At 42.7% G+C, this 27,965-nt stretch overlaps 1 protein-coding gene across 1 annotated transcript; it reads left to right on the forward strand.

Moving 5' to 3' along the window:
- The first annotated feature begins 2,314 nt into the window (after positions 1-2,314).
- Positions 2,315-27,903, forward strand: trim16 (tripartite motif containing 16). Its single transcript, XM_072558333.1, has 6 exons — positions 2,315-3,064; positions 6,727-6,822; positions 16,269-16,502; positions 21,032-21,203; positions 23,144-23,239; positions 26,833-27,903. Exons 1-6 carry the CDS (start codon positions 2,324-2,326, stop codon positions 27,396-27,398), a joined length of 1,905 nt encoding a protein of 634 aa, XP_072414434.1. The 5' UTR covers positions 2,315-2,323; the 3' UTR covers positions 27,399-27,903.
- The last annotated feature ends 62 nt before the right edge of the window (positions 27,904-27,965 follow it).

Consider the following 27,965-nt stretch of genomic DNA (forward strand, 5'->3'; position numbering starts at 1 on the left):
AGCGTATGGGTAGTGTCCCAAGTGTAGGTGGGGAGTTCCTGGTCTAAGGGAAACAGGAGGTATGCTGAGGTGAATTCGGTGGGACAGGAGCAGACTGAGACAAAGGGTCGACCAGTGCAAAACCTGTGCCCTCACCTCTGTCAAAGGCCCCAGAGGATCTTTCCACACCTGGCAGAATTTTACCTGTACTTTCACACATATTATTTTATGTATCCATTGCATCTGATGTGGTCTCCCCTATATCGGGGAGACAAGATCCAACTTATGGATTATTTCAGAGAACATCTCTGGGACACCCGCACCAACCAATCCCACCGCCCCATGGCTGAACACTTTAGCTCCCCCTTCCACTCCACCAAGGATATGCAGGCCTTGGGCCTCCTCCATCGCACCTGGTGCCTGGTGGAAGAATGCCTCATCGTCTGCCTTGGGACCCTGCAACCACATGGGATCAATTTGGATTACACCATTTTCCTCATTTCCCCTCCCTCCACCTTATCTCAGCCCCAAGCCTCCAACTCAGCACTATCCCCTTGAATGGTCCTACCTGTTCATCTTCCTTCCTTCCCACCCATCCACTCCACCCTCCCCAAGAATTGCAAAAAATATTCCAAACGTGACCTAACCAATGTACTGTACAGCCACAACATGACCTCCCAACTTCTTTACTCAGTCCACTGACCAATGAAGGAAAGCATACCAAACCCCTTCTTCACTATCTTATCTATCTGTGACTCCACTTTCAAGGAACTATGAATCTGCATTCCAAGTTCTCTTTGCTCAGCAACACACCCCAGGACCTTACCATGAAGTGTGTAAGTCCTGCATTGATTTGCCTTTCCAAAATGCAGAAACTCACATTTATCTAAATTAAAGTCCATCTGCCAATCCTCGGCTCATTGGCCCATCTGGTCCAGATCCTGTTGTAATCTGAGGTAACCTTCTTCACTGTCCACTACACCTCCAATTTTGGTGTCATCTGCAAACTTACTAACTATACCTCTTATGCTCGCATCCAAATCATTTATATAAATTACAAAAAATAGTGGACCCAGCACCGATCCTTGTGGCACTCCACTGGTCACAGGCCTCCAGTCTGAAAAGCAACCCTTCACCACCACTCTCTGTCTTCTACCTTTGAGCCAGTTCTGTATCCAAATAGCTAGTTCTCTCTGTATTCCATGAGATCTAACCTTGTTAACCAGTCTCCCATGGGGAACCATGTCAACCGCCTTACTGAAGTCCGTATAGATCACATCTACCACTCTGCCCTCATCAATCCTCTTTGTTACTTCTTCAAAAAACTCAAGTTCGTGAGACATGATTTCCCATGCCCAAAGCCATGATGACTATTACTAATTAACCCTTGCCTTTCTAAATGCAGGAACATAAACTTCAGGGTTTCAGGGATAAGTGGTGGAATGGGGTTGACTGGCTTGCTCTGCAGGGAGAAGCTGGAATTTTTTCTCATTAACGCAGAGAAGTTTAAGAAGAAATTTAATAGTGGTGTTCTAAATCGTGATAATGTAGATTTTTGATGCTTAATTCACTTCCATTACAAGTAGATAGAGGAAAGTTAATAATCATAAAAACTTAATGTTGACTAATGTCAGGATGAGGACCACTGCAAATTGAGAGAAATAAATACGTTCAACCTGCTCTCCATTGAACAATAATCTGTTAGCAAAGCCTGAAAGGTGACCCTCAAAGAAAGTTATCTTAACCTGTTATCACTTTGAAAATAAAGTTATGATTTGCCAATGGAATACAAGGAGAGGTCGAGGCCCAGATTTCCAATCGGTATTGTTAAATATTGAAATTGGCCCACTTTAATACCAATAGGGCAGGATGGACATGAAAACTTGGGGAATAGTGTGGAGGAAGGACTGCAGTCTAAAAAAGATGGAGTTCCTTCTGCTCTCGGTATGTGGATTTCCATTTGGTTATCTGCACAGAGTTTGAGTAAAGTCCAGTGTCTTTAAGTTTGAAGCATGACCTATACTTACAGCAACGAATGTGGGTGTGTTACGAATGCAATACTGAATATTTGTTCCATTGTTTCTTCATTTAATCAGTTGGAGGAACAAACTACCTGAAGCCACAGGGGAGACAGAGGGCTTCATAAATTCTGTTTCTGCAGTTTCCTATTATTTTAATAATCTATTTAGGATATTCAGACACAGTCATTCTCTGTGCTTAGATTGAACTGAACAGAAAGAGTTAACAACCTCTAGTTGTTTTTTTTTGTTTCATAGTTCAGGCGTGGTTCACTTTAGAAGCCAGTTTTGATTTGTTCACACAGCTGTTGGTGCCTGCTTCCTCAATGGCTGCTCCAGACTCCTCAATGCTGGGAAAACAGCTCACTTGTTCGATCTGTTTAGATTTCTTCAAATCTCCCGTAACATTAACCTCTTGTGGACATAACTTTTGTAAAGGATGCCTCGAACACTTCTGGGAGATGATCCACATCCACAGTTGTCCACAATGCAAGGAAATATTTGATTCAGACCTGCCTCCCCAGGAGAATGCCGCTTTGAATGGACTGGTGGAAAAATGGAAAGAAGGGATGATTGAACCTCAAGAGCTTGAAGGCAAAGTTGGACAAGAGACTGAGGTTCCGGAACAAAGCTGTCAATCTGAAGCAAGGGCTAAATTGGAAACAAGTAAGGAATGTGAGCAAGAGCTAACTTGTAAACCACTAGACACTGAGACTGAGCGTAAGGCAATTGAAAATGAACAAAGTGATGAGATTGTCACTGATCTCGATGAAGTGGCCTGCGACTCCTGCATTGATAAAAAGTTAAAAGCTGTAAAGTCCTGCCTGACTTGTATGGTGTCCTACTGTGAAAGTCACCTGAGGCCTCACCTTGAAAATGCAGCTTTTAAAAATCATAAACTGATTCACCCAATGAAAAACATCGAACAGGGAAAATGCTGTGTGCATGAGCAGTATTTAGATTTTTTCTGTAAAAATGATCAGTGCTGCATCTGTACGGAGTGCACAGTGGAGAAACATGTAAACCATGAGGTAATCTCTGTGGCAAGGGCGAAGACTGAAAAGGAGGTCAGTACGAAATAACTGGCAGAGGGGAGTGAGTTAGAAAGATGAAAGTTAAAGCAAGGTTTCACTAAACTGTAAAGCATAGAGGTTCAGTTGATGACAGAAAAGACTCACAAAATCCTTCTCCCCAAAACTCACTGACTTGCAGTGAACCATTTTCTACAGACTCTTTGACAGTTTATAAGAACACTTTGTAACAGACTCAGCAATAGGTTTTGTCATGGTTTTGAATAAAAACGTACTTAATACTGGAATAAATACCTACACTGAAAATTGGAAGCAAAATTTAATCAATTTTTGAAAGAATTATTAAAATATTTAAACATTGCTACAGTGATTTGTACTGTTCGCTTTTAAAAAAATGTTCCTGTCATGATAATTTAAAAGTTGGAGTGACTGTAATAAGATTAATCATTTCATATCCTTTGTTAATGCTTTCTCCCATTCTTTTCTTACCTGTTTTGTTGGAACATGATTTGTAGTGGGAGGTATGTGCATCTGGCACAGATATCATGAATATTTCTCAGTTTAACTAGTAAAGCCTTTGACAAGGTTCCACATTGTAGGCTAGTTAGTAAAATTCGATCACATGAGATTCAGGGTGACCTTGCCAATTGGATACAAAATTGACTTGATAGTCAAGACAGAGGAAGGTGGTAGAGGGTTGTTTTCGGATTGGAGGCCTGTGACCAGCGGTGTTCCACAGGGATCAGTAATGGGTGCACTTTGTTTGTTATTCATATAAATGACTTAGTTGAGAATGTAAGAGGCATGGTTAGTAAGTTTACAGATGACACAAAAATTAGTGGTAAAGTGTACAGCGAAGACGGTTATCTAAGATTAAAAAGAGATCTTGATCAATTAGGTGATTGGCTGAGGCATGGCAGATGGAGTTTAGTTTAGTTAAATGTGAGTAGTCGGTTCAGCTTTAATGCGTGTATCTTCAATGTGAATTTGCTATGACACGATTGAAGAATTTAAACCATTATTTGTGAACACAAACTTTTCTTACCTGTATGGCTATAGTGTAATTCTGGCCCCATTAGTTTAAATGGTGCTAATATTTCACGATTTTCGTGTAATGCGGGGTTGCATGGGAATGAAAATATCGCATCATAGCAGAACCGATTGTATTGCATTTTGGTAACACAAACAAGGACAGGACATATACAAATACTGAAAGGGCCCTGGGTGGCGTTGTAGAAGAGATTAGACCTAGGGATTCAAGTACATAATTCTTTGAAATTTGTGTCACAGTTAGAGGTTGGCCAAGGAGACAGTTAGCACACATGCCTTCATTGCTTAGGCCTTTGAGTATAGGAATTGGTAAAAGTGAGGACTGCAGATGCTGGAGATCAGAGGCTAGATTAGAGAGTTTAGGGAACATCTCCGGTACACCCGCACCAATCAACCCCACTGCCCCGTGGCCCAACATTTCAACTCCCCCTCCCACTCTGCTGAGGACATGCAGGTCCTGGGCTTCCTCCACCACCACTACCTCACCACCTGACACCTGGAGGAAGATCGCCTCATCTTCTGCCTTGGAACACTTCAATCCCAGGGCATCAATGTGGACTTCACCAGTTTCCTCATTTCCTTCCCCCCACCTTACCCCAGTTCCAACTTTCCAGCTCAGCACCATCCTCACAACTGTCCTACCTGCCAATCTTCCTTCCACCTATCTGCTTCACCCTCCTCTCTGACCTATCACCTCCATCCACCTATTGTACTCTTGGCTACTTTCTCCCCAGTCCCACCCCCTCCCATTAATCTCTCCATCCTGGAGGCTCCCTGCCCTCATTCCTGATGAAGGACTTTTGCCCAAAACCTCAATTTTCCTGCTCCTTGGATGCTGCCTGACTTGCTGTGCTTTTCCAGCACCACTCTAATGTAGGAGTTGGTATGTCATGTTGAGGTTGTGCAGGACATTGGTGAGGCCTGTTCTGGAGAACTGTGTGCAGTTCTGGTTGCCGTGTTATATGAAGAAGATGGTTAAACTGGAGAGGGTTCAGAAAGCATTTACTAGGATGTTGCGGGGAATGGAGGGCTTGAGGTATAAAAATACACTGGAAAGACTGGGATATTTTTCACTCAGGCATAGGATGTTGAGTGGTGACCTTATTGAGATTTATAAAATCTTGAGGCATATACTTAACGTGAATGCAAGAGTCTTTTACCTAGGGTGGGGGAGTACAAACCTAGGGGGCACATTTTTAAGGTGAGAGGAGAAAGATTTAAAAATGGAATGAACTGTCAGAGAAAGTAGTGGATGCAGGAAACAACATTTATAACATTTAAAATGCATTTAGTTAAGAGTGTGAATAGGACAGATTTGGAGGGATATCGGCCAAATGCAAGCAGGTGGGTCCAGTTTAGTTTGGTAACATGATCAGCTTGGAATGGTTGGACCGAAGGGCCTATTCCCATTCTGTATTACTCTATGACTTTTGTGAGGAGATCGAAATGGTTTGCTTTAACGAGTATGTCCGCCCTTTCTGTTTTCCATCTTTCAGATGAGATGTTAAGCATAGTGGGAGTTAAAGACCCTCCGACACTCCTTTATAAAGGACACGGGAGTTCTCGGAGGAGTGCTGGTCAATATTGATCAGAAAATACTTTTGTAATTATTGTGGGATTTTGTGGGATTTTGCTGTGTGCACATTGAAGACAATTTATTTCATATTACATCACAAAAAGTAATTCTTTGACATCCTGAGGCCATGACAAATGCTTTATCAATAAAAATTAGTTATTTACTTCCTTCTTTAATGGAGTTAACAATGTCTCTGACCTTATTCATGGCGTGGGCAGGGTTGTGTCTTCTGGTGTCTCCCTTAAGCGTCTATTCTTCAGCCTTATCTTTGGCAATATATAGTCCTGAGTTCCTGCTTTTGAACATTCTGCAGTGATCCTGTTGTAAAGTTGATGTAGGAGCGGTCGCTGAGTGCAATCAGAATGACAATTGGTTGCAAAACTGTTATGATATACATGTATCATACAATGCTGTCCATATATCTTACAATGCTGTCCATCATTACCCTTTATGGTTTGAACATGATGTGTAATTCTACGTAATCTGAGGGTAGGACAGTACAACAGTCCTGCAGGTCGGACATGTTTGTCTGCTATAATTGTCTGTTGTTGCAACCAGTCCCTGGGTGAGGTTCCACAGTTTGTTACGGATGTGCTTCAATAGTTAAGCTCTTGAGTGAGGTGGGAAGAACTGATTATTCACTTGTCCCTTGGATGGAAACCAAAGGGTTAAACTGCAAAGGATTCCTTTCTCCTACACTCAAATGAACAGATGTTTTAAAAGAAATCAATTTAACCCAGCTTTCTCAAATTAACAGAAAATTGAGTTTATTCATTACTAATCAGTCAATATTACTTTTTCAATTCCATTTGAGTTATTTGAATTTGGACACTATATCTGTAATCACTTGTGATTTTTGAGTAACGTGGGTGATTTTTGAGAGTACAGCTGAAGAAATAATTTCTAGTAGAATAACTTGTCATTTTAGGACTTAAATTTGGATTACTGGGTATTTCAACACTGAATAATTTTTGCTGTATTTCAGTGTGTTGAGTTCCCATTGAGATAATGCTAATGTTCCGGATATTCATAGTCCATATGTATTTCTGTGTTTTTCACAATGAATTTCCAGAATGAACTTCGAGAAACCAAGATCAATGTCGACAAGAAAATTAAGGCAGTGGAGAATGCTATTGAGAAACTTCAGAGCAACATTTCCTGCATCTTTGTAAGTAAACAGCATTCCTCTTTGTGAATCATGTCAAATTCTGAGGGGTTTTGACAGAGTAAATGCTGAGAGGCTGTTTCTCCTCTTGAGGGCTATCTGGAACTTGGTGACACAGTTTAAAAATAAGAGATCTCCCATTTAAGATAAAGATGATAGATCCATTAGTCTTGAGAATTCACTTCCCCAGAAAGCAGTGCAAGTTGGGTGATTGAACATATTCAGGGTTTGAGAGGAATTTGATTTAGAAGGGTGATGGGTGTGAAGTAAGAAAGTGGAGTTAAGATCCAAATCAGATCAGTCGTGACCTTATTGAATAGTGGAGTAGACTTCACATATTAAATGGTCTACTCCTGCTCCTATTTCTTATGTTTCCTATCCTCATGTATACCAATGCTCTGTGTATCTGGTGTGAATGCAGGTTAGAGAGATTTATTTTGTAAACAGAAATATTTATCTTTCATTTCCAATAAATATCAAGAAGGGACTGTAGGTGAGAGAAATCCCCAATGCAACGTTTTGAATATAGTCTTTTGTTTAAACTTTTTCTCAGCACCTTTCCTTACCTGAACAAACACAGAGAACTGCCCTCAAGAGTAATCATGACAGACTCAAAATGTTAACTCAGTTTCTGTCTCGACAGATGCTGCCAGACCTGCTGAGCTTCTCTAGTATTCTCTGTGCTTGTTTCGCAATTCCAGCATCTGCAATATTTTGCCTTTCTTTTTCCTGTTGTTCTCTCTCTCCTAAAAGGTGCTGTTGCTTGCCAGGTTATAATTCCACAAATACTAATTGACCCAAGAACTTCACCCGATTCTCCTGAGCCAATTGACAAGCATTGACATTCATGAAGCAAACCTGTTCCTACCTAAATCCAACTTACCTACAAGCAGACTCTGCAGCACAAAGATTTGCACAGTTATTAGGAGCAGGAAGCTCTCTTTGACTGGACTGGAGCACTGTAGTCCATCTTACTTTATCTGACCTCTCATTTCCATTGCACTGAACTCCAAAATATGTTTTCAGGCCATTCAAAGCACTCTTTGTTCAACCAGGAAATTTGCTGCAACATTAGAACTAGTGGAGATGTTGGAAATCTGTAACATAATCAGAAAAATGCTGGAAACACTTAGAAAACTTCTGCAGAGAGAGAAGCAGAGTTAATATTTGGTTCTGCTGAGAGGGCACAATCAGAAAAATGAATTTTGTTTCTTTCTTCACAGATACACACTGACTAGCTGTGTATTTCTGGCATTTTCTGTTTTTAATATTGTGTAACCAGCCAATCTTTCTCTCTCCCTGCTGGTCCTGGAATCTCCCAGATTAAAATTCTACATGTTGCTTCAAGTGATCCAAGAGAACAATCATTCAGAATTCTCAAATTGTAAATTGGCTGGTCAATCAGACCAATTTTGTTACCTCTTGTTGGTCTTTTATAATCCAGGATATGTTCTTGCTGCTGACAGGATAACAAGATGAAGAATTCTTGCTGAGCAATCTTGTTGGTGTTCTGATAACTCCTACATGCAGCAATACATACAGCACTGCTATAGTGTCATTTCTGTCTCATTTAACCTTAGCACCTAAATAAATAGCTCTGACCCATGCCACAAATTTGTGGAATATATCCAAATAAAATAGTTAGATGACTAACAATGTGGATATACCCATTTCAAACAGATATGCTGTTTTGGAAAATGTAGGGGGTGATGGATTCTCAGGGGAACATAGCACGAACAGCCAAGTGTCTGGTATTGAGACTGGCTCTAATACAACGAGGGGTACGTCGGCTTCCAAGAGATCAATTGTGTTAGGGGATTCTGTAGTCAGAGGTACAGACACTCGTTTCTGTGGCCAGCAGTGAAAAATCAGAATGGTGTGTTGTTTCCCTGGTGCCAGGATCAAGGATGTCTCAGAGAGGGTGCAGAATGGTCTCCCGGGGGAAAGGGGCCAGCAGGAGGTCATTGTCCACATTGGAACCAACGACATTGGAAGGGAAAAGGTTGAGACTCTGAAGGGAGATTACAGAGAGTTAGGCAGAAATTTAAAAAGTAGGTCCTCAAGAGTAGTAATATCTGGATTACTCCCAGTGCTACGGGCTAGTGAGGGCAGGGATAGGAGGATAGATCAGATGAATGCATGGCGGAGGAGCTGGTGTATGGGAGAAGGATTCACATTTATGGATCATTGGAATCTCTTTTGGGATAGAAGTGACCTGTACAAGAAGGACGGATTGCACCTAAATTGGAAGGGGACTAATATACTGGCAGGGAAATTTGCTAGAACTGCTTGGGAGGATTTAAACTAGTAAGGTGGGGGGGTGGGACCCAGGGAGATAGTGAAGAAAGAGATCGATCTGAGATGTGTACAGCTGAGAACAGAAGTGAGTCAAACAGTCAGGGCAGGCAGGTACAAGATAGGGCTAATAAATTAAACTACATTTATTTCAAGGCAAGGGGCCTAACAGGGAAGGCAGATGAACTCAGGGCATGGTTAGGAACATGGGACTGGGATATCATAGCAATTACGGAAACATGGCTCAGGGATGGGCAGGACTGGCAGCTGAATGTTCCAGGATACAAATGCTAAGGAAGGATAGAAAGGGAGGCAAGAGAGGAGGGGGAGTGGCATTTTTGATGAGGGATAGCATTACAGCTGTGCTGAGGGAAGATATTCCCGGCTATACATCCAGGGAAGTTATTTGTGTGGAACTGAGAAATAAGAAAGGGATGATCACCTTATTGGGATTGTATTATAGACCCCTAATTGTCAGAGGGAAATTGAGAAACAAACTTATAAGGAGATCTCAGCTATCTGTAAGAATAATAGGGTATACAAAGTTAAAAATCACACAACACCAGGTTATAGTCCAACAGTCTGAAAGCTAGTGTGCTTCCAATTTAACCTGTCGGACTTTAACCTGGTGTTGTGTGATTTTTAACTTTTTACACCCCAGTCCAACACCGGCATCTCCAAATCAATAATAGGGCAGTTATGGTAGGGGATTTTAACTTTCCAAACATCAACTGGGACTGCCATAGTGTTAAAAGTTTAGATGGAGAGGAATTTCTTAAGTGTGTACAAGACAATTTTCTGATTCAGTATGTGGATGTACCTACGAAAGAAGGTGCAAAACTTGACCTACTCTTGGGAAATAAGGCAGGGCAGGTGACTGAGGTGTCAGTGGGGGAGCACTTTGTGGCCAGCGAACATAATTCTATTCTTTTTAAAATAGTGATGGATAGACCAGATCTAAAAGTTAAAGTCCTAAATTGGAGAAAGGCCAATTTTGATGGTATTAGGCAAGAGCTTTCGAAAGCTGATTGGAGGCAGATGTTCGCAGGTAAAGGGATGGCTGGAAAATGAGAAGCCTTCAGAAATGAGACAACAAGAATCCAGAGAAAGTATATTCCTGTCAGGGTGAAGGGGAAGGCTGGTAGATATAGGGAATGCTGGATGACTAAAGAAATTAAGGGTTTGGTTAAGAAAAAGAAGGAAGCATATGTCAGGTATAGACAAGATAGATCGAGTGAATCCTTAGAAGAGTACAAAGAAAATAGGAGTATACTGAAGAGGGAAATCAGGAGGGCAAAACGGGGACATGAGCTAGCTTTGGCAAATAAAATTAAGGAGAATCCAAAGGGTTTTTACAAATATATTAAGGACAAAAGGGTAACTAGGGAGAGAATAGGGCCCCTCAAAGATCAGCAAGGTGGCCTTTGTGTGGAGCCACAGAAAATGGGGGAGATATTAAATTAATATTTTGTATAAGTATTTACTGTTGAAAAGGATATGGAAGATATAGAATGTAGGGAAATAGATGGTGACATCTTGCAAAATGTCCTTTTTACAGAGGAGGAAGTGCTGGATGTCTTGAAACGCATAAAAGTGGATAAATCCCCAGGACCTGATCAGGTGTAACTGAGAACTCTGTGGGAAGCTAGAGAAGTGATTGCTGGGCCTCTTGCTGAGAAATTTGTATCATCGATAGTCACAGGTGAGGTGCCGGAAGACTGGAGGTTGGCAAACGTGGTGCCACTGTTTAAGAAGGGCGGTAAAGACAACCCAGGGAACTATAGACCGGTGAGCCTGACCTCGGTGGTGGGCAAGTTGTTGGAGGGAATCCTGAGGGACAGGATGTACATGTATTTGGAAAGGCAAGGACTGATTATGGATAGTCAACATGGCTTTGTGCATGGGAAATCATGTCTCACAAACTTGATTGAGTTTTTTGAAGAAATAACAAAGAAGACTGATGAGGGCAGAGCAGTAGATGTGATCTATACGGACTTCAGTAAGGCGTTCGACAAAGTTCCCCATGGGAGACTGATTAGCAAGGTTAGATCTCATGGAATACAGGGAGAACTAGCCATTTGGATACAGAAGTGGCTCAAAGGTAGAAGACAGAAGGTGGTGATGGAGGGTTGTTTTTCAGACTGGAGGCCTGTGACCAGTGGAGTGCCACAAGGATCGGTGCTGGGCCCTCTACTTTTTGTCATTTACATAAATGATTTGGATGTGAGCAGAAGAGGTACAGTTAGTAAGTTTGCAGATGACACCAAAATTGGAGGTGTAGTGGACAGCAAAGAGGGTTACCTCAGATTACAACAGGATCTGGACCAGATGGGCCAATGGGCTGAGAAGTGGCAGATGGAGTTTCATTCAGATAAATGCGAGGTGCTGCATTTTGGGAAAGCAAATCTTAGCAGGACTTATACACTTAATGGTAAGGTCCTAGGGAATGTTGCTGAATAACGAGACCTTGGCGTGCAGGTGCATAGCTCCTTGAAAGTGGAATCGCAGGTAGATAGGATAGTGAAGAAGGCATTTGGTATGCTTTCCTTTATTGGTCAAAGTATTGAGTACAGGGGTTGGGAGGTCATGTTGCGACTGTACAGGACATTAGGCCACTGTTGGAATATTGCATGCAATTCTGGTCTCCTTCCTATCAGAAAGATGTTGTGAAACTTGAAAGGGTTCAGAAAAGATGTACAAGGATGTTGCCAGGGTTGGAGGATCTGAGCTATAGGGAGAGGCTGAACAGGCTGGGGCTGTTTTCCCTGGAGCATCGGAGGCTGAGGGGTGACCTTATAGAGGTTTACAAAATTATGAGGGGCATGGATAGGACAAATAGACAAAGTCTTTTCCCTGGGGTCAGGGAGTCCAGAACTAGAGGGCATAGGCTTAGGGTGAGATGGGAAAGATATAAAAGAGACCTAAGGGGCAACCTTTTCATGCAGAGGGTGGTACGTGTATGGAATGAGCTGCCAGAGGATGTGGTGGAGGCTGGTACAATTGCAACATTTAAAAGGTATTTGGATAGGTACATGAATAGGAAGGGTTTGGAGGGATATGGGCTGGGTGCTGGCAGGTGGGACGAGATCGGGTTGGGATATCTGGTCGGCATGGACGGGTTGGACCGAAGGGTCTGTTTCCATGCTGTACATCTCTATGACTCCAACAGGTACATACTCTCTGGATCTGAAATATTCACCACTGTTATCAGTCACTGTGGAGAGAACAGCCAAGTAAATAGGGGCAATTTTCTCTGAATACAATTGGCAATAAATGGTCAAGGATAATGGAGGTGGTTATGTTTGGAGCCAGAGAAAATGGGTGACATCCTTAATGAGTACTTTACTTCAGTATTCACCAAAGAGAGGGTTGTGAGGGATGTTGGGGTTAGGGAAAGGTGTGTGAATAGTCTCGCGCAGGTCAACATTATGAAGGAGGATGTGTTGGGTATTTTGAAATGCATTAGGGTAGACAAGTCCCCAGAGCCAATCGGGATCTATCCCCAGATACTGTGGGAGGCAAGGGAGGAAATAGCTGGCTCCTTAACCGATATCTTTACATCCTCTTTGGCCTCAGGCAAGGTTCCTGAGGACTGAAGTTTAGTCAATGTTGTTCCTTTATTTAAGAAGGGAAACTGAGATAAACCAGGTAATTACAGGCCAGTGAGCCTGACGTCAATGTTGGGCAAGCTGTTGGAGAAGATACTGAGAGTGGGGGTTTATTCACATTTGGAAGCGAATTGACTTGTTCGTGATAGGCAGCATGGCTTTGTGCGGGGAAGGTCATGTCTCACCAATGATTGAGTTAATTGAGGATGTGATAAGAATGATTGATGAGAGAAGGGCAGTGGAGGTTGTTGACATGGACTTTAGTAAAGCATTTAACAAGATACTTCATGGCAGGCTGGTACAGAAGATAGAGTCTCATGGGATCTGGGATGAGCTGGCTAGATGAATACAAAACTGGCTTGGTCATAGAAGCCAGAGTGTAAAGGTGGAAAGGTACTTTTTGGAATGCAGATCAGTAACTAGTTGTGTTTCACAGGGTTAGTGCTGGGACCTTTATTGTTTGTAATGTATATATAAATGATCTGGAAGTAAATGGAGGTGGCCTGATTAGTAAGTATCCAGATGGCACCAAAATTGGCAGAGTTGCAGATAATGATGAGGATTGAAAAAGGATGCTGAAGGATATAGATAGGTTGCAGATTTCGGCAGAGAAATGACAGATGGAGTTTAATCGGGTAAATGCAAAGTGATGCATTTGGGAAAATCACATTCAATCGTGTAAATGTCAGAACCATTAGGAGTATTGCCATACAGAGAGATCTGGGCGTACAAGTCCACGGGTCCCTGAAAGTGGCAAAACAATTGGATAAGGTGGTCAAGAAGGCATCCAGCATGCTTGTCTTCATCAGCTGGAGCACTGAATAAAAACGTTGGCTGGTTATGTTATATCTGTACAAAACTCTAGTTAGGCCACATTTGGAATATTGCATGGAGTCCTGTTTACCACGCTACCAGAAGGACATGGATGCTTTGGAGACGGTGCAGACAGGGTTTACCAGGATGTTACCTGGTCTTGAGGGTTTTAGTTATGAGGAGAGGTTAGATAAACTTGGATTGTTTTCACTGGAAAGCCTGAGGCTGAGCGGTGACTTCCTAGAAATCTACAAAGTTATGAGAGGCATAGATTGAATGAATAGTCAGAGGTTTTTCACAGGGTGGATAGGTCAACTACAAGCCGACTGAGGTTCAAGGTGAGGGGGGAAAGTTTAGATCAGAAGTGCAGAGAAACCTTTTCACACAGAGGGTGGCAGGTGTCTGGAACTGACTGCTACTGGAGGTGGTGGAGACAGACATGTTAGCAACATTTAAGGCATATCTTGATAGACATGAAAAGGAGGTGAATGAAGGGATAGATACTATGCATGGGTAATACGTAGTGAGTCTAACTAAGGGTTAAGAGTTGGTGCAGGCTTGGTAGGCTGAAGTTCCTGTTCCTGAGCTGTATTGTATTGTATATTCATATGAGACTGTCAATGTACTTTTAACAAAGGAATATAAGTTTTTTATACAAAAGAAAGACAAAAAAAAGGACATCTTTGAAATATTTTCACAAATAACAAACAGAAAGATACAATCCTTTTAATCTCAGTAATAGTCTTTACATCACTCAACTCCAATGTGGCATCACTCTTTTCATGATTTTAATATTTTTTAATGAATGACGAGTTACAAACGTTTCCTTTTGGGGATTTTCCGCACATTCACAAGTCCTTCTGATCTTATCTTAAAAAAAATCAGAACTCCACAACACTGAAAAGTAAAAATCCATCTTGACTCTATTTTAAAAGCAAGTTCCCATGTAATAGCGGTAATAATAAATATTTGATCACAGTTTGCAGAAGATTAATGTGTAGAAGCAGCCCCTTACTCGTAACGGAAATCATCAGAGAATAAAAATGATATTTTGTAAATAGAAATACATGGGGAAGTAAACATTACACAGGAACTTCTTCCAGATCCTGGTGCAGCCATCTAGTTCCTTACCGATGATGATACATTTCTATATTCCAATGGAGTTCCACAAATGTTCTTACCTGCCTAGAAACTGCCATCCCACTCCATACTTGCATTCAGCACATTCATCCTGGACTTCCTCCAAGATCACGGAAAATTAAGCTGGAGATTAACATCAGAAGCAAACAAGACTTGTTTGGGGTGGGGAGGTGGAAAGAGGAAATAAATAATTAAATAGTCATAGTTAAATGCCGATGATTCACCCTGTGGCTGATCACATCAATTTCCCCTCCCACTCCACCAAAGACATGGAAGTCCTGGGCCTATTCCACTGACAAATCCAAGTTACCAGACGACTGGAGAAAGAACCCTCATCTTCCACCATGGGACCCTTCAACCACACGGTATCAACGTCGACTTCACCAGTTTCCTTATCTCCCATCCCCCCAACCTCATCCCAGATCCAACCCTCAACTCAGCACCACCGTCTTGAACTGTCCTACCTGTCCATCTTCCTTCCCATCCTATCCACTCCATCCTCCCCTCTGACCTATCACCACCACCCCCCACCTGCATCTATCCTTCATCTTCTCAGCTACCTTCCTTCCACCCCCACCCTCCTCTTTATCTCTCAGCTCTCTTCCACCCCCATTCCTGATGTAGGGCTCACACCCAAGATGTCGAATTTCCTGCTCCTCAGATGCTGTCCAATCTGCTGTGCTTTTCCAGCGCCACACTTTTGGACATTGATTCAAAGGTGCACCATAACAGAACTTGGTGGAGATGTTGCAGAAAGGAGTAGTGATACTTTTTTATTGGGGAACTGAGAATGTGTGAGAGTACCTTTGTCATACTGATATCAGATTACAGATAACTGGAACCTGAGACTGTAATACTCCAGAAGGATCTCCTCTCTTACCATGCTTTTTGAATCATTACGTCTAATAAAGCTTATAAATATTCATTCAGATCAGTGCATGTATCGTCTAGTTAGATGGTCATGAAGATTTTAAAATATGGGGCTGTGAATATTTCCAATGCTGATACAGGACAATTGTCTTCCTGTGGACCTCTATCACCAGGATGTCTCCCTTCATTGCTGAGCCATCCTGCAACGTGCTACAGTGTACCAGTTACAGCACTTCATACCCTCAGTGGAAGTGAATAAGAAGAGCCCACATGTACTGCTCCATAGAAGTTACATCTAACCAACCAACGAGTACTAAATTTGTAGGGTATGCTTTATCACTCACAAGAAATTCACATTATGCTAATTTACAACTAGGACCAAAGTGAATTCCAGACTTTTATCCAGGTTAAGTTTAGTTGGCACCCAGTTGGCACCTGTATTCACTCTTTGGCCAATCTAACCCAAACAGCTTAGATCTTAACTGAGGGCTTCCGGCATTTCCAGGTCTTCAGATTTCCAATGGTTATGAAATTATTTGGTGTACTGTTTGAAATAGTGCTTTGTTCTCCAAAATCACATGAAGGCATGTTTACATTAACTCGGGTACTGCGTGGTTTTCAGGCCATATTTCACAGTTCAAGTTGGGAGAACTTTTAAGGGAAAGAGTCTTTGATATTAATACAGCGATAATTTTGTGTGTCTGAGTACATTGTCTGTTCTAGAATTCGGTATCAGAAGTGAAATCCAATGTTGAAAAGCAGTTCAAGGACCTCACGGAGGCTGTTCAAGTTGCACAGAGAGAGGTGCTTGGTTTTTTGGACGAAAGTGAACAAAAGTCACTGAAGCAGGCCAGTGGGATCCGAACTCACCTGGAAAACAATAGCATACAGCTGAATAAGACTAAGCAACAAGTGGAAGCCCTGATGAAGTTGAAGAATAGGGTGCAGTTTTTACAGGTGAGCAATACCACAGGTGCATCAGCATGTTTTCAAGTTTATTATCGCCATGGTCAACCACTCATAATAGATGTTTGGGAGCACGATTATAGAACATAATGCTTCCCTATGAACGAAGGTACTCATGGGTTTGGGATAGAGGGCTGAGTGAACTGTGTGAATTGTTAATGATAATTCCATAACCATTATAGGTCAAAGTATTGCTATAAATCAACACATTTTGTCAAAGCTCACACTTTAGATTAGATTAGATTACTTACAGTGTGGAAACAGGCCCTCCGGCCCAACAAGTCCACACCGCCCCGCCGAAGCGTAACCCACCCATACCCCTACATCTACATCTACCCCTTACCTAACACTATGGGCAATTTAGCATGGCCAATTCACCTGACCTGCACATCTTTGGACTGTGGGAGGAAACCGGAGCATCCGGAGGAAACCCACGCAGACACGGGGAGAACGTGCAAACTCCACACAGTCAGTCGCCTGAGGCGAGAATTGAACCCGGGTCTCCGGCGCTGTGAGGCAGCAATGCTAACCACTGTGCCACCGTGCCGTCCACAAATTAGCCCACTTGTTGGGCTAATTTGCATGAAATGGCAAAGTAAGGGGAAAACAATATTTTTACTGTATGAAAGCAGAGTACTCATTTGTCAACAAGTAGTTCCTCATTACATGGTGTGCTGCCAAGGAGAATGTGCTAGTTATGATGACTGATGGTTAACTGTCATAGAGTCATAGAGATGTACAGCATGGAAACAGACTCTTTGGATCAACTCATTCGTGCCAACCAGATACTAATTAATTTTTTCCCATTTGCCAGCACTTGGTCCATATCCCTCTAAACTGTTCCTAATCATATACCCATCCAGATGCCTTTTAAATGCTGTAATTGTACCAGCCTCCATGACTTCCTTTGGCAGATCATTCCATACACACACCACCCTCTGCATGAAAATGTTGCCCCTTAGGGCCCTTTTAAATCTTTCCTCTCTCACCCTAAAACTATGCTGTCTAGTTCTAGACACTCCACCACAGGGAAAAGACCTTGTCTATTTCCCCTATCCATGCCCCTCATGATTTCATAAATCTCTACAAGGTCATCCCTCAATCTCCAACGCTCCAGGGAAACCAGCCCCAGCCTATTCACCTCTCTCTATAGCTGAAACCCTCCAACCATGGCAACATCATTGTAAATCTTTTGTCAAGCTTTGTTTAAAATTTAAACAAGGCAGGTTGACTCTGATTGGTCAAAGCATTGCTCCAAGAAATGGTTTGTTGGTTGAAACAGGCGCACTGCTCTTTCGATTTGCAAGGAACAGGATCCTGTGTATTAAATATGTACAGGAGAAAGTGAGAACTGCAGATGCTGGAAATCAGAGTCGAGAGTGTGGTGCTGGAAAAGCACACCAGCTCAGGCAGCATCCGAGGAGCAGGAGAATCGACGTATCAGGCATAAGCTCTTCATCAGGAATGAAGTTTCTGGGCTGGGGGGGCAGAGAGATAAATGGGAGAAGGGTGGGTTTTGGGGGACTGTAGCTGAGAATGCGATAGGTAGATGAAGGTGAGGGAGAAGGCAATAGGTTGGAGAGGAGGGTGGAGCGGATATATGGGAAAGGTGATGGACAGATCAGGAGGGCAGTGCCAAGTTTGAGGCTTGGGACTGGAATAATATGGGGGGGGAGTGCAAATTAGGAAACTGTTGAAATCCACATTGATCCCATGTGGTTGCAGGGTCCCAAGGCAGAAAATGAGGCATTCTTTCTCCGGGCATCGGGTGGTAAGGGTTTGGCGATGGAGGAGACTCAGGACCTGCATGTCCTTGACAGAGTGGGACGAGGAGTTGAAGTGTTCAGCCATGGGGCGGTGGGTTGGTTGCTGCGGGTGTCCCAGAGATGTGCTCTGAAACAATCCGCAAGTAGGTGGATGTAAAGGAATTTCTAAAGTGGGATTGGTCATCCTGGGAACAGATGCGGCAGAGACAGAGAAATTGGGAATAAGGGATGGCGTTTTTACAGGAGCTAAGGTGGGTGGAGATGTAGTCCAGGTAACTGTGGGAGTGGGTGTGCTTGTAGTAGTTAGTCAGTCACCAGAGATGGAGATGGAGGTCGAAGAAGTGGAGAGAGGTGTTCAAGATGGACCAGGTGAATTTGAGGTCAGGGTGAAAGGTGTTGATGAACTGTTCAACCTCCTTGTAGCAGGGCTTGGAGGTCTTTGTTGTGATGGGTGGATGTGTACAGGGATGTGTTGGGGGCTGGGGAAACAAAAATCTTGGAGGAGGTGTTGGGCATAGATTATGCCCTAAATATAGGTGGGGAGATCCCTTTCACAGTGCCCAACCTCATTGTCCGTGAACCCCGCACCGGCTGATTCTACCTCCTACCAAAGATTTACAAACCTGACTTCCCCAGTCAACCCATTGTCTCAGCTGGGTCCTGTCTCACTGAACTCATCTCTGCATTCCTTGACCTGTCCTGTCCTGTCCCCCTTCGTCCAGGAACTCCCAATCTATATTCAGCATATGACGAAGGTCTCCAAGTCCTCTGTTTGTCCAGTCACGCTGTCCCAACCAGTACCCTTCTGTTGAAACCCTCATCCGCCTGGCTGACCTGGTCCTCGCCCTAAACAACTTCTCCTTCCAATCCTCCCACTTCCTCCAAACCAAAAGGGTAGCCATGGGCACCCGCATGGGGCCCAACTATGCCTGCGTGGAACAGTCATCTTCCTCAGTTACACCAACACCACGCCCCAACTGTTCCTCCGCTACATCGATGACTGTATAGGCGCTACCTCATGCTCGCACAGGGACGTTGAACAGTTCCTTAGTTTCGCAAACACCTTCCACCCTGACGTCAAACTCACCTGGACCATCTCAGACACCTCCCTCCCCTTCCTGGACCTCTCCAGCCCCTTCTCTGATTACCTACTAACTACTACCAGCCCACCGACTCCCACAGCTAACTGGACTGCACTTCCTCCCACCCTACCTCCTGTAAAAACACCATCCCTTATTCCCGGTTTCTCTGTCTCCGCTGCACCTATACCCAGGATGACCAATTCCACCTCAGAAAATCCAAGACATCCTCCTTCTTCCAAGATCACAATTTCCCTTCCCATGTGGTCGATGTTGCCCTCCAGCATATGTCCTCCACTTCCCGCACCACCGCCCTTGAACCCCACCCCTCCCAACGCAACAAGGAGAGAATGCCCCCAGTCCTAACCTTCCACCCACCAATCTCCATTTACATTGCATCATCCTCCGCCACTTCCGCCACATACAAACAGACCCCACCATTAGGGATATATTTCCCTCCTCACCCCGATCAGCGTTCCGAGAGAGACCATTCCTTCCTCGACTCCCTTGTCTGGTCCACAACCCCACCAGCCCACACTCCACTCCCGGCACCTTTCCCTGCCACCACTGGAAGTGCAAAACCTCTGCCAACACCACTCCCCTCACCTCCATTCAAGGCCCCAAAAGATTCTTCCACATCCGACAGAAATTTACCTGTACCTCCACAAATGTCATCTACTGTATCCATTGCACCCTCGAGAAATGGTGTCCTCTACATCTATATCTGCCTACTTGCAGATCATTTCAGAGAATATCTCTGGGACATCCTCACCAACCAACCCCACCACCCTGTGGCTGAACACTTCAACTCCTCCTCCCACTCTGTCAAGGATATGCAGGTCCTGGGCCTCCTCCACTGCCAAATCCTTACCGCCTGACGCCTGGAGGAAGAATGCCTCATATTCTATCTTGGGACACTGCAACCACACGGGATCAATGTGGATTTCAACAGTTTCCTCATTTCCCCTTCCCCCACATTATCCCAGTCACAAGCCTCCAACCGGCCTCCTGACCATTCCATCACCTTTCCCATATATCCACTCCATTCTCCTCTCCTCTCTGACCTATCACCTTCTTCCTCACCTTCATTCATCTATCACATTCTCAGATCCCTTTCCCCCAGCCCCACCGCCCCCCCCTCCCATTTATCTCTCAGCCTCCGGCACACAGGCCTCATTCCTGATAAAGGGCTTATACCCAAAACACTGATTCTCCTGCTCTTCAGATGCTGCCTGACCTGCTGTGCTTTTCCAGCACCACACTCTTGACTATTAAATATATATATAGCTTCTAGTACATGAAGATACATAATATTGTGAACCTGAATGTTAATCCTAAATTGGTTGCAAACCTAATTCTACGCAAACTTGGAATTATTCAGAAAATCTTGTCTACAGGTAATTGGAAACAGCTTTTCATTGAGTACATTATTATATGAATAGACTTCCTGACAGCCTTTTTAAGGTCACTCAATGATGAGAGGTGCTTGGAACCTGAGAAATATTGGCAAGAAGGCTTACTTAAGAAAGCACAAGGAATTCGTTACATTTGGACTCACTAACTAGAGATGTAAATTTCCTGAACTGTCCTTTTTTTTGAAATGGCATTTATTTACATTTACTGTTAATTCCTTGAATCTAATACTTTTCAGTGTATTATGGAAATTATTATTTAGGAATTTTGTGAATGGAAGAAAAGCAAACCTGATGATATGCTGCCCAGTGTGTACATTGGCTTGATTGACAAACTTGCTGGAATTAGTGCTGCTGTTTCAGAATCGACAGAAAACATTAAACAATTGCTACAGACTTCCTACAAAGAGAAGTTGAATGCATATTCAAAAGAAGGTTTGTTCATTATTTCTCTTTACTATTTCTTGCACTTAAAGCATTGTTCATTGAATTCTAATCACTATGCTAACGTAACAGCTCCCCCATTCATCAAGAAAAGCTGAAAGACATTGTAACACTTATTGTTCACCAGCTTATTGTACAATCAGTTTGGTCAGAATTTGATGGAGTCAGGCACATCATGGTGCAGCCAGTTAGTCTATTTCCATCACTATTCAGCTCAGAAACAATTTTCCCATCACGTTACTGAATGTGCAAGTGGTTAAAAGACAAAAACAGTGCATCCAAGACAGTGGAGAGCAAAGAGATCAACAGCGTAGCACCTTAGTTTAGGAGATTTAAAGATTTATAGAAAGGAAGGAGGAAGTGAGAATGTTCAAAGGAACATAGAAGAGTAATAAATACAGAAAAATTAAGATCAAATTGAGAGAGTTAAAAAAAGACATAAAAGTAAGAAAGCGAAATTAAAAGTGTAAATATAACATAATGTAAAATATTCAACCCCACACTTCATTTTCAGAGAAATTGATTGATGGTCATTAATCACATTGTGATAAGGGCACTAATGTTCAGATTAGATTTGCCTTTTGTGGTCAGTTTAATGGGCACTTCACGTCAAGTACAGAAATGACTTAAAACTTGTGGGCACCTTAAGATGAAGTTAATGTCCCAGACAGTTATGGTAATCAATCGTTCATGCAGTCTTTCTTTCTTGTCACAGGTTAATTTATATCTCATTATGTTTAGAATGATATTTACCCAGGATTTTTATTCTAATGGAATGTTCTTAAGTGAAATTTTAGTCACTGTGTTCCTTGAAAGACTAATTTTGTCAAATAGAACAACGAACATTTATAATTGACTGTCTGGAGGGAGTACTGCTGGTGTTGTGCTCACTCACATTGAACCAAGAAATATTGGCCTAAGTTGCACCATTGGAACTGTAAGCCTGGCATCAGGCTGATTACAAAGTGTCAAATGTGGATATGCGCATGGTGGGATATTGGTTGTAAACTTCCCAGAGGAGGGCAATTAAGAAATTTTACCAGGCACCAATCTTAAATAAAAGATGGCGGAATGCCAGAGGATGTGGAGAGTCAATCAGATTGTCCACCATGATGGCCTTGTGGCAGCACTGGTGGAAATGCCATGCGACACAAGATTGAGGCCCCAATACCGCTGATGGGGTCAGCAGCCACTTTCTCACACCCAACACTATCTGGTGGATCTGTAAAATTTGCAAGCATTATTCGCAAGACTGACAATTTCACCCTTGAATGTAACTTAAGTGTTGCATCCCAATCCTGACGTTACTTCACCCATCACGGTGGGTGGAGGAAGGGCAATGTTGGCGAGCTCTGATCAAGTGGAGAACCCAGCAGCTTTTATTGGGTAAGTTGGTGTCAGGCGAGATTGGAGCAGTGGGATGCTCTGTTCCTGTTAACAGCAATTTCCCAAGGTCACATACCTCTTCAAACACTTGCTCCTCAATGCTCTCTCAAACTTGGCCTTCTTCCCTGTTTATTAATGCCTGCCAGTCAGTCCTTACTGATACCTCAGACTTACACTGATACTGAGGGCCACTTCTCCAATCCGATACTACTGGGATAAGTGGATTGGTTGACAGATCTCTAAGGAGTGTCTTCCTGCCTGAATCGGGGAGATGGGTGAGCAGGTAGAGGTCTTGCCCGGAGCCAATTAAAACCTTGCCAACTGTCAGAGTCCTGGGCCAGTTCACCCCTTCGTGAGGGGACTGTCATTTGTAAGGGGGTCATAGGATGGAAGGGGGGTGTGGAGGGGCAGGGTACAGGGGAATTTGGAACCTCCTAAAATCCAGCTCATTCATAGAAAGCCAAGTTAAATAATTAAGACAGGCCAAATATTCAAAGCATGTCTGTATAAGTTTTTTATTTGTGTTTATTCTTCTCTGTTTTTAGAGCAACTGGGATTTAAGACAACAGTGGCTGTGATTTGTGCTTTAAAATATGGCCGACGTGAAAAGCAACCAAAGACAAGGAATGATTTTCTAAAATGTGAGAATCTTCAAACTGAGCTTGACATCTGGATAAGTGCTTAACCTAATGCATTACATTTTATTTTACCATTTTTAAGAGGTGCTTTTAGCTCAAAGTGATAGATGGAGACTATCACTGCAAACTATGGAAATAATACCTGATGTTTTAAGAGTACTATTTAGTCAGTCATTTTTATCATTGATGTATTAATCTTTCACAATTTAAGCCCTTCTGTTTGACTAAGTTGCAGTTTCTCTGGATTAAATTTGCATGGTTTGGGGATTTCTGTCTGTCATTCTGAGAGATGCAGTGTTTGTGTACTTCTTAGGATGCAGGCAGCTGAGAATACAACAAGAATCTGACAGAAAGAACATCCAACTCTCAATTGAATGTAACCCCATTTAATTTAGCACAGAATTGATTTATAATTTTCCTTTGAGTCTGTTCTATTGCATCTTCTCCATTCTGGAGAGAGAAACACCCTTTAGCTTCCAGTCTAACTTGTGGCTTGCTGTGTTAAAATGCAAACAGTAATTCTGTGTTCTGACTACATTAGATGTGTTGTTCACATCTGTAACATTGATACATCTAAGTATTTTGTACAGTCAGCCAACTCTAAAAGGATTACATAGGTTACACTTGTTTTGTGATGCTGGACACTGAGATATTAATTTATTTGATAATGTGGCGTATGAGTCAGTCATTAGCTAAATTCACCAGATAACAGATTCAGGTGTTATACAACTCATGGTCAAATTGTTGAATATTTTCTGTAGTGTGTCGGTCTTGAGTTTGAATGTATTCCAGCAAAACACATTTTTCTGTCTTATATTTTTCTTTCTCATATCTACCATGGGTATCAGCTTCAGTAGTGGCTTCACTGGCACATTTCCCGTGGCAATGAGCTTCAGGCCAACAGTGCCAAGAATTCAAAATAACACAGATACTGAAAATAAAATAAAACTGGAAATGCTGGAAATAGTCAGCAGCATCTATCAAGGCAGAGAGAGAGAGAGAAACAGAATTAAGGGAGGTGATTTTGCCTTATCGAATTGGGACCTCACTATCCTTGTCAAATGGGGGCCACAACCCTATACAATGGGCACAAAATCATTGAAATTAAATCAGAAAGTGCTGGGAAAGCCCAGAAGGTCTGGCGTTATATCTGAAGAGAGAAACAAAGTTTACGTTTCAAGTCTAATGTCTCTTCTTCACAATATCATTTGAGGTGTTGGTTGGCTTGACCTTTTTTTTGAAATTGATTCATGGGATGGGAGCATTTCCAGCCAGGCCAGCATTTATTGTCCAGTTCTAATCACCCAGAGGGCAGTTGGGTGTGGTTGCTGGGGGTCTGGAGTCACACGCAGGCCAGACCAGCTTCCTTCTCTAAGGGAAATGAATGACCCAGATGGGTTTTTCTGACAATTGACAATGATTTCACAGTCATCTTCAGATTCCTAATTCCAGATTTTTATTGAATTCAAATGCTACCATCTGTTGTGGCAGGATTTGAACCTGGGTCCCCAGAACATTATTGGTTTTCTGGATTAACAGTCCCGTAATAATAACACTAGGGCCCTGACTGCTGTCTGGGGAGCTGGTGAGATACTCGCTCTGACTGTTCCAGAGAAAGTCCATTTAACCAAACATTGATCAAACTGCGATTAGGCAAAACTGTGATTCCCCCAGAACCAAGACACCTGAAGTGGAAATACTGCCCAGTCAGACCCACCGTGAAACTAGAGGCCAATTTCTTATCTCCTCAGCAGCACCATAGTGAAAGCTGTGGCTGTACTTGGAACAGCGATCCCTCCAATCCCAGGGTCATGAAGGATTCAGGGCTAGCATAATAATCAGCAATAAGCAATTCTGAGGAACAGTGACCTGACTGCGATTTTATCCAGTGTGGGACTGGCCTCCAATGCAAATCAGGGGGCAGGTTCTCAAAATCTGGGGGCCTATAGGAGGTTCTCCAAACCTGAAGAAGCAGCAGGCTGCCTCTTAAGGATGAACGGGTGGAGGTTGTACTGGCCTCCCCTCTTGAAACTTTAAAGTAGAAAATGGATTCAACCGTTGGGCCGCCATTGTGGAGAGTGACGGCAGCAATGACCATATGAGAAGGCCATAAAGCCTATGTGAGCACAAGCTCCCATATTCACTACAGGGAGTCCTATAGGCAGCTGTCCCAGGCCCCTGCCCTGCAGGATTGACCGGAAAAATCCAATTCACCACTGATAAATTAATTAGTTTCCATAATTTGGCTACTACAACTTATGGTCAGGAAGCTCTGCCTCTCTCCTATTATGCCTCTGTAATTCTGGGGCATGGAAAAGTGTTATTGGAATGAATTTGCACACCGAGACCTGCCCTAATCTCTTTGGGAATCAAAGATTCTCCCAAAATTTCATGATAATGACTAAGAATTTAAACCTATCTCAAGGGGAACATAAACAAAGAAGTGCTAATACAGGAGTGAGAATAATAAACAGAATCATAAAGCATGGAAACAGATCCTTCAGTCCAACTCGTTCAGGCTGACCATCCAAACTTATCTGAACTCGTCCCATTTGCCAGCATTTGGCCCATATCTCTCTTAACCCTTCCTATTCATGTACCCATCCAGATGCCTTTCAATGGTGTAATTGTACCAGCCTCACCCACCTCCTCTGGCAGCTCATTCTGCATATGCAACATCCCTCAGATCCCTTTTAAATCTTTCCCTTCTCACCATAAACCTATGTTCTATAGTTTTTGACTCCCCCACCCTCAGAAAAAGACCTTGGCTGTTCATCTGATCCATACCCTCATGATTTCATAAACCTGCATAAGGTCACCCCCCCAACCTCTGACAGTTCTTGGAAAAAAGTCCCAGCCTATTCAGCCTGTCCCTACAGCTCAAATCTTCCAACCCTGGCAATATCCTTGTAAATCCTTTCTGCACCCTCTCAAGTTGAACAACATTTATCCTATAGCAGGGCGACCAGAATTATATGCTGTATTCTAAAAGTGGCCTAACCAATATTCTGCAATGTGACATCATAATTCCTATACTCAATGTTCTGACCATTAAAGGCAAGTTTGCCAAACACCTTCTTCACCACCCTGTCTACCCTGATCCCACTTTCAAGGAACCATACATTTGCACCCCTAATCTCTCTTTGTTTGGCAACACTCCCCAGGGCCCTCACATTAACTGTGTAAGTCCTGTTCTGGTTTGCCTTACCAAAATGCAGCGTCTCACATTTATCTAAATTAAACTCCATCTGCCACTCTTCGGCCCATTGGCCCATCTGCTCAAGGTCGGACGTTGGGCGCCTGCTGACTTTTTGGTGAAGGCATCTTCAAAGTTACATTGAGAGAACTTATCTCAGGACTTAACCTGTGTTTTACTGGATATCCAAATGCTTGAGGCTGCTAATCACAAGTGTTATCATATCCTGATGGGCAGATTAAAACTACTTTGAATACAGTCTGGTTCTGTCACCTATCTTCCATGTATTAACTGATATACGGACAGAATAACATTTTAGTCATGTAGAAATAATTTCATGCTTTATTTGCAAATGCAATACTTCTGATTCCACTTTGTGTAAATTGGCCTTCGTTTCCAGATGCTGCTACTTTGGCATTTGACCAGAATACAGCTCACAGATATCTTCGCTTCATCAATGACAATCTCAAGGTCTCCAACACTTCACCCTGGCTGCATCAGTATCCTGATCACCCTGAGAGGTTCGAACACTGGCGGCAAGTGCTGTGCACAGAGAGTTTTTACATGGGCCGATGTTACTGGGAAGTGGAGATCAGTGGAGAGGGGAGCCATGTTGGCATGACTTACAAAAGCATTGATAGAAAAGGAGACAAAAACAGTGGCTGCATCACAGGCAATGATTTCTCCTGGTGTATCCAGTGGACAGGTAAAGAATTCTTAGTCTGGCATGGTGGTGTGGAAATACCAGGGAAGGATGAGAAGTTCAGCAGAATAGGAGTGTACTTAGATTATCAAAACAACATCCTATCATTTTACGGTGTTAGTGAAACTATGAACTTGATACACAAGTTTGAATCTTCATTCACAGAACCATTATGTCCTGCATTTTATCTTGCAAAAAAGGAAGCATCAGTTTCTCTGCTTTTACTTGATGTAGAAGCTGCGCAGAATACAAAACCGATATAGAATCAATTTTAGGCTTGTATTTAATGGTGTAGTATTCTCCCCCTCTAGGTCTACACATTGAGTTCAATTTCACATCACACACCATAAGCTCACATTCACCTCACCTGTGAGAACAGCAATAGTTCAAAGAGGAAATGGTCAGTGAAGTAGAGTATTGCAGCAGTTAAGTGATTGATCTGAAAATACTATTTCTTTAAGTACCACCTCTCGAAAATCGATCCCATCTTGATGATAAATAATTGAATTACACAAGCAACAGAAGCAGGTCATGCAACTCCTCAAGCCTCCTCTATAACAACTCTTATATTTAGGGTATATGTCACTCATGTTTCCAGCTTTTCATTTTCTCCTATTTGCAAAGTGTCTGCTCTGTTTTGTCTCTTCATTTGTTGTGTGATGAATATTTTTCAACAACTGCTCCAGTCAACCAGATGTTTTAAAATGATAACCAATTCTTACTATTAAGGTGTAAACTACGTTTTTTAAGAACGAGAGCGAATAATAAAATGACTAAATTCTGTTCTGCTTCCCAGTTATTTCTTCGTCCTATGTTTCACATGGATCAGG

This window comes from Chiloscyllium punctatum, chromosome 39, assembly GCF_047496795.1.
Source record: "Chiloscyllium punctatum isolate Juve2018m chromosome 39, sChiPun1.3, whole genome shotgun sequence".
In the NCBI taxonomy this organism is placed as follows: Eukaryota; Metazoa; Chordata; class Chondrichthyes; order Orectolobiformes; family Hemiscylliidae; genus Chiloscyllium; species Chiloscyllium punctatum.